The 12,397-nt window shown below is 37.0% G+C and overlaps 1 protein-coding gene across 1 annotated transcript; it reads right to left on the minus strand.

The window, feature by feature from the left end:
* Positions 1-3,814: 3,814 nt before the first annotated feature.
* On the minus strand, positions 3,815-4,756 carry LOC127239075 (olfactory receptor 2H2-like). Its single transcript, XM_051207865.1, has one exon. The coding sequence runs from the start codon at positions 4,754-4,756 to the stop codon at positions 3,815-3,817; it is 942 nt and encodes a 313-aa protein (XP_051063822.1).
* Between the last annotated feature and the right edge of the window lie 7,641 nt (positions 4,757-12,397).

A 12,397-nucleotide genomic window follows, 5' to 3' on the forward strand; every position in this document is an offset into this window, starting at 1 on the left:
TCTTTTCCACATTTCATTTACTGATTATGTATTTTTACTATTAATCAATTACAATAGTTGTGATTAATCATAGTTCTTCTCCAAGAATCATTGTAGTCCTTATTACTGATGTTTGTAATGCTTGGCAATGTAGTCTAAATTTTTTCTGTCAGGAACCATGATGAAGTCATCAGGGGAGCTGTTGGTTGGATTTGAGAAAGCATTCATGCATTGCATCTTAGTAACTTTATAACCCTCATAACTGAAAAACTGCCTAGGAATGATATTGTAAAAATTCAATCGCTTGATGAGATAGTAGAGACAGAACAAAACAAAATTTTCAAAGTAAAAATTTTCAAACTGATTACTATCCCATAATGGCAAAGAATGTTTTGGTCACCAGTTTCCTTGTGGTTCATCACTTTCATAATAGATAAAAGTAGAACTATTTGATAAATTGAGGAGATGAAAATTCTAAGTATAATTTGAGTTACCAGATTATATGGTGATAAAACAAGTATTTCTTTTGCATATACCAATAAACATTCCCTTCAGATTTGGCTGAGTTAAGCATGAGAGCTAATATTTCATAAAAAGAGAGGTGTAAGACATATAGTCTCCATGGATGGTCTTTGGACAATATAGAATATCTGGAAATGGCAACATTTTATTCTTAGCCAAACATGACTTTTACCTCTTTAAAGGTTATGATCCAGTACTAATTTTAAGGCAAAGCAAAAAGACATTTTAAGATATTCTAAATTCAATGGTGTTTCCTGAGAAAAATTTTAAAATGGCTTTTATTGTTCAGAGCCAGTTTCTAAGATAGGTATGTTTGGATGTTTACTTAGAAAATAATAATTAGGTCTACTTTAAATGAAGAGTTGACATAAATCATTCAAAAAAGTTTCCCTTATGCTTTCTTTCATAGAAAAAAATGAGTTTTTTTTCACTTTCAAGCAGAAAAGGACTTAGTTGTGTGTCAGGTGGTTGGTCGTATTTCTCTGGGTAGGAAGCTCCTAGTAACCTGTCTTTTCAATGTTTTGCTTTTTGCCAAATGACTAGAGTGCTAATAAACTCACAGAGCATTTACAAGGGGTAAGTGGTGCAAATAAAAAATGTAGAATCCTTAAAGCCCAATGGACATTCTTTCTGAATTAAAACACATATAGAATTATGACTGTGGTAAAGAGGGATCCAATTTCTTGATTATTTTAATCATTTCCCAAGTATATGTTGGTTTCTTATGAAATAATACTTTAGGAGAAATACCAGGCATAACTTTCTTGTTCATTTGGCTATTCCTGATGAGTGAAACTAATAATCAATCTAAACTCAATATCATAGTCATGACATTCAAATTTAAGATGATTTTGTTTTAATTTATTGTAATCCTGATCCCTGTTGTTCCTCTCTCCCATGTTGCCTATACCCACTACTTGCAAAATAAATGTTTTTACTATCATTACAGTTCACTAAGCAATACTTTGAAAAACATAAATAAAAATAAGATCACCTCTTTTAGAATAGTGGCTCTTCATCCTAATGGGAGGGTGTGTCTAGGGTTCCTTGAGTACCTCACTTCTTAGGCTGGCTTCATTTTTCTCTTTTAAGTCAATGATTTTTCTGTAGTTCCTTGTAGCTCTGAACCTTAGTTGTATCTCTCACCACAAAATCGACTCTTCTTATTTTGTAAGTCATGTTTGCCTATAATCTATCTTTTAACACTTGCAGACTAGTGCATTATATGTTAGAAATTTTGACCTTAGGGAGCCAGTCCCTCTGTTGCAATTAAGCAGAATTCATGGAAATAAGAAATTTGGCCATGGGGGAAAATATGAAGAATAGCAGCATGGGTTATTTAGAAAGCTATTGAAGTCTGTGTGACTCTTCTATTGGCTAATCTAACTTTTTTGTGTGTGTGTGTAATACACACTGAAGGCAATTCCAGATTTAAGGGTAAATTTAAATCTGAAGATGCCCCCTAGCTGCTGTCATTGACTCTCAGTGCTCCCTGATATTCTTTCCAGTCAGGTTGCCCTCTTTTGAAATTTTTTTTTTTGAAATTTTGGCTATAAGCAGCATGTAATTCTTACTATGTGTGACTGGTTTCTGTCTAACATTCATGCTTTTTCACATAGCATTTATTCTCTCCATGTATGAACAGAAGATGTACAATAACAATTATACTTTTAGTTACATTTAGGAGCACATGTTGTTGAAAGGACTTGTATATATCTTTCAGTGAACAAATGAACAATTTTGCTAAATCTAGGAATGTGATTTATCATCTAACTGTGAGAGCATAACCATCTTTAATAAAGATTGCTAACCAAGTTATAAAGGGATTGAAATTATTCATGCTCCAACAATTATCAATCTGAAATTGTTGCAGGTCATTTGGGAAATCATGGGATTGGTGGCTATTCAAGTTCTATCTGCACATACCTCATCACCAGTGCATTTGAGGACAGGACAAGTTTTAAAACTCTGTACAAGAGAGTATTCAGTTTCAGCATGATTTTAGTTAAACCGAACTAGCAGATATTAAGAGTGACAAAAGAACAACATATAGATTTGTGTTGGAGGATGACAAATAAAAGTCAAGTTTCATGTAGTATTAGTAAACAAGACTTCCACCCAAAAGGGGTAATGATTTTTGTCTAATATTTATCATTGCCTTTGAAGGTGACAACCTCTGTAACATTGATGTTTTATACTTTATGTGTCATTGTCACTAAGTACGTAGCACATAAATATCTGTAACATATAAAATAAGAATTGGATAATTCACCTATTTCATTAAAATATGGACTTTACAAGGGAGGAAAATATCTAACTCTAACCCCATAACTGGTGTCAAAAAAGGCCAAAACTCAAATTGAGGAATGAGGACATAGTGCCTTAGAGTAACAGCACAAAAAATCCATGTTGGCATGGTTAGTCTTGGACAACAGTTCTGGGTTGAGTAGTGACAGGTGTACAATATATCAACATTGGTAATGAGGCAGACATAACTCAGAACACATACCATTAATTCAAAGTACAGAAGTAGATGCACATATCTTTTAAGTCTCTACCAAAAACATAGAAACCTTTAGGGATTGATTGGTTGAAAGGATTACTTGAACATCAGAAAATTAGAATAAAAAAAGAAATTGTCCTAATAGCACAGGTGTTTGACCTCCATCTACTTGAGAGGCTGGTTAAGGACAGCAAATTCAAGGCCTGTCTAGGCAACTTAGTGAAATTTGTTAAATTAAGTAGGAGGAGATAAATAGATGGATCAGTGGTTAAGAGTACTTACTGTTCTTCCAAGGACCTGAGTTCATGTAATCCTGTCATTCTGGGTTTAGGTGATCCAACATTCTGTTGGCATCTGTAGACACATGTGCACACATGACATACTCACACAGATTCATTCACATGAATAAAAATAGATCTTTAATGTTTTTAAAGTAAATAAAAAGAGACCAGTGGTGTAGGTCAAAGAAAGTGTTTGCTCTGGTTTCAACTCCAGGTACAACAGGAAGAGTGGAAAGGTATGAAACATATTACTTGATGCTTTATTCGGTAAGTATTGTGGTTCTTTTTCACAAATCAACTACATTATATTTTGCAAGAAAATAACTATTAAAATAATTTATATCTTGCCTGAATCAGCACCTTGAAGAAATTGAGGGTCTAGCCAGTAACTGATGAATAAAGCCAACACCACCACAAATAAAATGAAACTATTCTTGACATGGTAGGGGAGCTACCTCAAGAGTTTTTAGTTATGATTGTTCTGTCTTGTTAAGTAAAGAAACAGAAAATCATATGCAGTCTTTTTCAGTTATCTGTGGGAACTCCAAGTTTTCCACCCCAATCTTATCACTGCTTCTTTTACCTCCTTGTTCCTCAGTGTATAAATGAGGGGGTTAAGAGTTGGAGTTATTACAGTGTAGAAAAGGGTGAGAAACTTGCCCTGTTCGTGAGCATATTGAGTCTTGGGTTGCAGATAGACACCTGTGACAGTACCATAGAAGAGAGAGACAACAAGAAGGTGAGAAGTGCAGGTGCCAAATGCTTTCTTCTGTCCTGTAGTTGATTTTATTTTCAGCACAGACTTCACAATAGCACCATAGGAGGAAAGGATAATGGCCAAAGGTAACACTAGGAGAATAACACTAGCTATGGACATCTGGACTTCATTGTAGGTAGTATCTGCACTGGAGAGCTGAATCAGAGCTGGAACTTCACACACAATGTCATCTATTACCCGGTGGGAGCAAAAGGGCAATCGGAGGGTAGCAGAAGACTGGATCAGAGACTGAATCAGGCCAGCACCCCAAGCAAGCATAGCCAGTTGCAGACAAACTTTGGGGTGCATGATGGTTGTATATCTCAGAGGATGACACACTGCTACATAGCGGTCCAAAGCCATGACAACAAGAAGAACACATTCGGTGGCACCAAGCCACAGGAAGATGTAAAGCTGAGTGGCACAGCTATAATAGGTGATAATCTTATCTGGACCTCCCAAATTAACCAACATCTGAGGAACACAGCTGCTGGTGAAACAAATATCTAATAAGGAAAGATTGGAAAGGAAGAAATACATAGGTGTCTGGAGTTTGGGGTCCATCAAGGAAACAAGAATTATAACTGTATTTCCAGCTAGAGTCAAACAATAAAAGACCAAAATGACCCCAAAAAGTATCTTCTCTAAATATGGTCTGTCTGAGAAGCCATAGAGGATGAAATTGCCATGGCTGTCATTGCAGACTGTGGCCATGTTTTCCGGGACAATTGCCTCTTCAATAGATGACACAAAAGTGGTTGCTCAAAAGCTTGTGAAGATTCTAGCAAGCAGGAAGCAAGTCAGTGCAAATTGTTTTATCCCTTTTTACTAAAAATATGAAGTTAGCCTGTAATACTTAGGGGAGAAATAATAGATTGAGTGAATAGTTTATTTGATATCTACCATTCATTTTTGTTTAAAAAAAATACTTGATAATTTGTATCTGTAGTTCCTCAAGATAAACTGTAAAATATACTTACTTCCTAATAAAACCACTTTGATAAATATTAAATATGCTGCAAATTTGTTATTTAAGACTCAGTGTTTACTACATTTACTGAATATACAAACTATACAGTGCTTATTATCATTTTACTTCCTCTTGTTTGTATCTCTGCTCTGTACTTTTCATCTCCTTTTCCTTGGCTTCTTCTCCTCACATCTCTTTTGCCTTTTTAATTCCTCCTTTTCACTTTATTTTTTAATTTCCAAGCTTGAGTCATCACTTAGTCATTTTTATACTGTGTGATCTTGTGATTGGATTTGATTGTCTGCTTCATATTTTCACTGTCTCCTTAGAGAAAACCAAAAAACCCTTCAAATAAATGAACTCAGCCTCTAAGTAACTGAGTGTCTGCAATATAATCAGATATACTTGTATTTAATGTCCTTTTCATTCAGTGAAGATTGGCACTTGGCCATCTATATAAGTATTCCTCATTCTCCATTTGGGAGCAAATTTGACACTGAAATAGTAATTTCTAAATTTTATATAGTAGAGTATTCATATATTTTACATGGTGATGATAAAGAATGATAAAAGCAAACTTGATAAACCAAAACTTGGAATTAGTATTAAAACATTTTAAATCAATAAAAAACAATTTGGTACAAGTAACTTAATACCACATATGCATTTGGGCCTTGCTTCTGGGAAAGCCTGTGGTTTAGTATTTAAACTATGTTACAGTCATATTTTTAACTTTATCTCTATACTAGAAGCAGAATTAGCTTCTAGTTAGTATTTGTCATAATTAAAAAGATTAAAGTGCAGGCTGCCCCCAGAACAAGTTTCTTTTTTTCTAGAGCACTTACATGCATAATTCAAATTTTATCATAATTTATTTACTTTATTCATAGTTTTTACCCTTCCATGCATTCTTGAAAGTTTATATACTGTCTTTGTTACTGTCGTCTTTCTAGTGTCATTTATCCTTTATATTATCTAGAATTTTTGAACAGTGGTGATGTAGTTTAGTACTTTCCTTGTTAAGTGTAACATAGTCATAGGTTAATTGTTGTTTTGAGGAATTTTGTTTCCTGTATCCACATCCACAGTCTCATTTTATTCTTTGGGTTCTGTTATTTTTTTTTTAATTATAACTGACTACTAGTCTCTGTTTTATCCAAATTCTGTCTTTATTTCCTCTGTTGAGTAGGTGTCTCTATTTCTGCATTTCTTGCATACTATATATCAATTTATCTACTTTCTCTTTCCAATTTCCTAATTAATTATTAATCATTCCAGTAAATATATTTTCCCAGGAACAACTATTTATACAATGTAATTTTCATTAGTAGACAGTCTTAGCCTGTTTTCATTATGCAAAATTCAAGAGTTTTCTGTATCTGTTCCTGTTCAGATTATTTTCCAGAAATTATCAATTATCTATTGATTGCCTTTTCAACTCACCTTTTTTGACTTTTCTTAGAATTATCCAGGGAGTTTATATAGTCCTTCTCACCATTAAGGTAATAAATGTAAAAGATGGCATTTGTACATTTCTCTTGAAGTTGATGTCTCTGGTTCAGATGTAGCTCATTGTTTGAGTCATGGTCTTACTTTAGCAGAACTACTGAATCCTCTGTGAACTCACATTCATTGCAGGCACACTGACAGTGGTCTGCTTTAGGGACCCAGTATATACTCCTTTCTGTGTCTTGAGGTCTCAAACCATGAGAGACCATTTTGCGAACAAGAGTTTTCCAGAAGCACTGAAACTTAATGACCCAAGGGAAATCCTCAACTGAAGATGGTGGCAAGTGGATAAATGTATTAGCCAGTTTTCCTTCAGGTACATAAGTTCTTTTTCTGGATGGTCCTGAGAAAATATATAACCATTCCATAAAACCTGACTATCAAAATTCTATATTGTGTTTCCTATTTACTTATTTCATTCTCCTTTTTCCACTTACATTTGACTTGGTATCACTGCCAAGTTATTTAACTTCACCTACTTCTTTTGCTAAATTCCTGCTTTTAGAAACACCTAAATAAAAAGTGATTGCTAGGAGAGCTGGAGAGATGGCTCAAGGGGTTAACAGCACTGGCTGCTTTTTCAAAGGTCCTGAGTGGTTGCACAACCATCTGTAATGAGATATGTTGGTCTATTTTGGTGGGCAGGCAAACATGCAGATAGAATACTGTATATATAATAAATAGATAAATCTTTTTTAAGTGATTGCTAGAAATTGACTCAGAAGCAAATACCTTAGAAGAATATCTGGGAAATAAATTTTCCATCAGTCAGATTACCAAGGATTCTGAACTGTTGAATAATCACAATAACTTCTGGCATATACCAGCATCACCATCACTCATATTCTCTCTTACTTATGGATTTAGATGAGAAACTTGAAGGGATTCTAGCAGGCCCAAGCATGGCAAATATTGTAGACAGGTTTTGCCTTTTTATCCCTTCTCTTCTTTCTTGCTAAAACTATCCTCTAAGGGGTATTCCCATATTTGACCACCAACTCATTACTGAAACAAAGCACCAAGACCAACAACCAAAATTTATTATTTGCCTAATATGGCCAATTACCCTACTCACCCTAGCACAGACTCTCCTATAGAAACACTCTCTCTTGTGCTCTTGCATCTTGTGTTTCTTGTTTGCTGCTGCTGCAGCTGCTTTGCCTCCCCCCACCTTTCCCCTTCCTAGCAATAAATCTTTTTGTGCTGAGAATTTGGTTTCTTTACTGATTCCAGGGAACCAACCTTCCTTTATAATTCTGTGACTTGGATCATAACTCAAAGTATGTCTACAGGACTCACAAACCAGGTCTTGAACTTTCTGGACAGTCAGTTCTCTTTGACTAAATCCAACAGTGGCCAGTTGATGAGTATTCCCGTACCACCCATCCCGAACATTCTGCAAGACATTGGGTGGTGACTGGCAAATGTCTGGCATTTCTTCTCTGTCTTTGGCCTTCAGTGGCCAAGGTGGAAACCCTTGGATGGCCAGCTTGGTTTGGTTGGCAGTTTTCCTTTCATTTTTGGTGGCTGTCCTGCCAGTATCTGTCTGTTCAAATAGTCCAAAAATCCTGTTGACGGTCTCAGATTTTTCCTTGGACTCATTGTGTTCCCTCTTAGTGATGGAGCTTGCGTGATAACCCCTTCTTCACAGAGGCCCCTATGATCCACTTGAAGCCAGGGGAGGTCCTCAGATCTCCATGCTAGCTCAAGGCCCATCATAATATTCAAAAATAGCCCTTGTACTCCTCATCTCCCCAAATGACAAATCTTTACAATTTTGTGGGTGGGCATAGACTGAAGGAAGGATATATACCCCTCCACTCTCTGAGACATTCCACAACTTCAACTGTCCCTGCCTTCCCTCTTTGAGATATCCTGTGCCTCTGCCTGTCCCTGCCTACTTCTCTTAGACCTGAATCTTATAGCCAAAGGTCTACTGCTCTGTACGACAACCAAAGACCTACAACAACTGCACAGTCATCAAGACCATCAGAAATTAAGACTACTGTCTAGGTAATGAAAAAGACTCTGTCATTTTAATTGATGCACCCTCCCATTTATGTCATACTCCCTACTATAATTTATCCTTCTCAGATCTCTGCTGATACTGACTTAACAGTTCAAATCCATCCCAAGCACTCCCAAGAGCCTAGGTTCTCACTACTTCTCATATCAAGCCTCTCTTGCCCTCTGCCCACTTCTATAGTCAATCCCACTGTATTCTTATACCACCTCTTCTTCCTTTGCTTCATACCACACCCAAAGCCATTTCTGTTCACATGTCCAAACAATACTTTGTACCTTTAACCAGCTTATGCATAGGCCTCAAACTCCACCTCCTCACCCTACAGTACTCCCATATTAAACAAAAACAAACAACAATACCTTCCTCCTGGTCCAGAACCTTCAGTTCATAAACACTGCCATTATCTCTCCTTACCCCTTCCAGGCCCTACAGACGTGGCCTGACTGTCTTCTTTTTCCTCCTGCCTCCCTCAGTATATATATAATCTTCTCCTCTGCAGACCTTCCCTCTCTTATAGCCAATCTGATACCACCTCACTCCTCAATTTCCTCAGCTTCAGAGGTTACCAGATTTCACATTCTAAAACTCAATTCTCCTCTCCCCAAGTCATCTATCTAGGATTCTCTCTTACTCCAACACTAAAAAACCTCATTTTAGACCACCTTGCCCATCTCCACTCTTTACCATTGCCTTCATGATGAACTTCTTTCACTCATGGATCCCTAAATACTCAGTTCTAATAGATTATGTATTCCAAGTCATTTCTGGATCTCCTCATTGACCATTGTCCTCCTATCCATAAACAATTCCTTAAATTTAAAATATTTTCCTTTTGACACCTGCCCTCTGCCTCCCAAAACTATACAAACTTTTCCAGCTTAACATTTCCAGGACACATAAACATTGTGTAGGACTGACCTTTGTCCCTCTCACCTGACTTTCTAAAACTCTAGAAAACACTGTCCCCAGTTGGCCTCCTTGTCTACAAACTCTTGCTATAGCCTCTCTGTTCATCTCTAAATCTGACAAATTAACTCTGGGATTTCCCTTCACAATACCAATCTATTCCAATCACTGTCTCCCTTAACTCCCAGCTTACTAATGACCCTAATACCTTCTACTGGTTGTTTCAATCCCCAAACTTTTATACTGACTCAAAGACATAAACCTACTGCTCTTTCTACAATATAGACTTATCTAAAACATTTGTCTCTTTTATGAATAATTTTTTATTTTATTATAAATCATCTTATTTTACAAATCAGTCCCAGTTTCCTATCCCTCACATCCTCCCATGCCCCCCGCCCACATCCCCCATCCACTCCCCAGGGAGGGTGATGCCTTCTGTGAAGGGTAATCAAAATCTGTCAAGTTATTTGAGGCAGGGCCTAGGCCCTCTCCAGTGTATCTAGACTAAGGAAGTATCCCTCCATGGGGAATGGGCTCCTGTAGTCCATTCGTGCACAAGGGATACATCCTGTTTTTTTTTTTTTTTTTTTTTTTTTTTTTGCCAGAGGCCCCATAGACTGCCCAGTCCTCCTTGCTGACATCCACTTTCATGGGGTCTGATTTGCTCCTATGTTGGTTCCCCAGCTGTCAGACTGTGGTTTATGAGTTCCCACTTGCTCAGGTCATCTGTTTCTGTGGATTTTCCCATCGTGGTCTTGACCCCTTTGTAAGGAGTATGGGTTTTTTCACCTGCCACCTGGTCTTGTCCCACTGCTGAGCCAGCCCCAAATAACACACAGAGACTCTATATTTGATATTATATTGTTGGCCAGTTACTACTTTCTTATTGGCTAGCTCTGTCTTAATTATTAACCCATTTTTATGTATATCCACGTGGTCTTACCGAGAGCAACCAGTATGAGAAACATATACAGAATGACATCTCCCATCACCCCTTTGTTTGTCACACCTTCCTTGATGGGAGATGTCATTCTGTATATATGTTTCTCTTATTGGTTAATGAATAAAGCACTGTTGGCAAATAGGAAGGCAAGATAGGTGGGACTAGGAGACAAGGAGGATTCTGGGGAGATGTAGGAGAGAGAGAATCAAGATGTAGAGAGACGAGAAAGAATGGAATCAAATGGAAAATCCTGATATAAACCCACACACATATGAACACCTGATTTTCGACAAAACTATAATGACTCCTTCTATTGATGTGTCTCTTTTCTGGCTCTCCTCTATTCATTTCCATACTCAATCTTCCTGATTCCTCATGTTTCCCCCCCTCTTCTTCTCCCCTCCTTTTTATCTTACCTCCTTCCCACTCCTCCCACGATCCCAATTTGTTCAATGGCTCTTGTCTCTTTTCCCTTCTCCGGAGGACCTCCTTATTTCCTAGCTTCTCTGGAGGCGTGGATTGTAATCTGATAAACCTTTGCTTTATGTCTAATATCCATGTATGAGTGAGTATATACCATGCTTGTCCTTCTGTGAATGTGTTACCTCACTCAGGATATTTTTTTCCAGTTCCATCCATTTGTCTGAGAATTTCAAGATTCCATTGTTTTTTTCTGCTGAGTAGTAGTCCATTGTTTAAATGTTCTATATTTTCTGTATCCATTCTTCAGTTCAGGGGCATCTAGGTTGTTTCCAGGTTCTGGCTATTACAAATAATGTTGCTATGAACATATTAAATAGATATCCTTGTTGTATGAATGTGTATCCTTTGGATATAAGCCTAAGAGTGGAATTGCTGGATCTTGAGATAGACTGGTTCCCATTTTCCTGAGTAATCACCGTACTGATTTCCCAAGTGTCTGTACAAGTTTGCACTCCCACCAGCAATGGAGGAGCATTCCCCTTTCTCCACATCCTCTCCAGCATAAAATATTGTCAGTATTTTTTACTTTAGCCCTTCTGACAGGTATCTCAGAGTTATTTTGATTTTCATTTCCCTTATGGCTAAGGATGTTGAGCAATTTCTTAAGTGTCTTTCAGACATTTTAGATTCTTCTATTGAGAATTCACTGTTTAGTTCTATACCCCAATTTTTAATTGAATTATTTGGTGTTTTGGTGACTAGGTTCTTGAGTTGTTTGTATAGTTTGGAAATCAGCTCTCTATCAGATATGGGGTTGGTGAAGATCTTTTCCCATTCTGTTAGCTGCCATTTTGTCTTATTGACTGTGTCTTTTGCCTTACAGAAGCTTCTCAGTTTCAGGAGGTCCTATTTATTGTTGATCTCAGTGTCTGTGTTACTGGTGTTATATTCAGGAAGTGGTCTCTTGTACCAGTGCATTCAAGGGCACCTCCCACTTTCTCTTATAAGAAGTCCAATGTGGCCAGATTTATGTTGAGGTCTTTGATCCATTTGGAGTTAAGTTTTGTGCATGGAAATAGATATGGATCTATCTGCAATCTTCTATGTGTCTCCATCCAGCTTTGCCAGTACCATTTGCTAAAAATGTATTCTTTTTCCATTGTATAGTTTTAGCTTATTTGTCAAAAATCAGGTGTTTTTAGGTGTGTGGGTTAATATCAGGGTCTTCAATTCTATTGCATTGGTCTACCTGTCTGTTTTGGGGACAATACCAAGCTGTTTTCATTACTATAGTTCTGTAGGAGAGCTTGAAGTAAGAGATGGTGATGCCTTCAGAAGTTCATTTATTGTACAAGGTTGTTTTGGCTACCCTGGGTTTTTTGTTTTTCCATTTAATGTTGAGTGTTGTCCTTTCAAGGTCTGTGAAGAATTGTGCTGGGATTTTGATGGGGATTGCATTGAATCTGTAGATTGCTTTTTGTAAGATTGCCATTTTTACTATGTTGATCCTACCTATCCAAGAGCATAGGAGAGCTTTCCATTTTCTGGTATCTTCTTTAATATGTTTCTTTAATG

The sequence above is a fragment of the Phodopus roborovskii genome, unplaced genomic scaffold, assembly GCF_943737965.1.
Source record: "Phodopus roborovskii unplaced genomic scaffold, PHOROB, whole genome shotgun sequence".
Classification (NCBI taxonomy): Eukaryota; Metazoa; Chordata; class Mammalia; order Rodentia; family Cricetidae; genus Phodopus; species Phodopus roborovskii.

Bases quoted from the DNA above. Each gene is read 5' to 3' on its own strand.
- LOC127239075 (XM_051207865.1), bottom strand. From the start codon at position 4,756: ATGGCCACAGTCTGCAATGACAGCCATGGCAATTTCATCCTCTATGGC.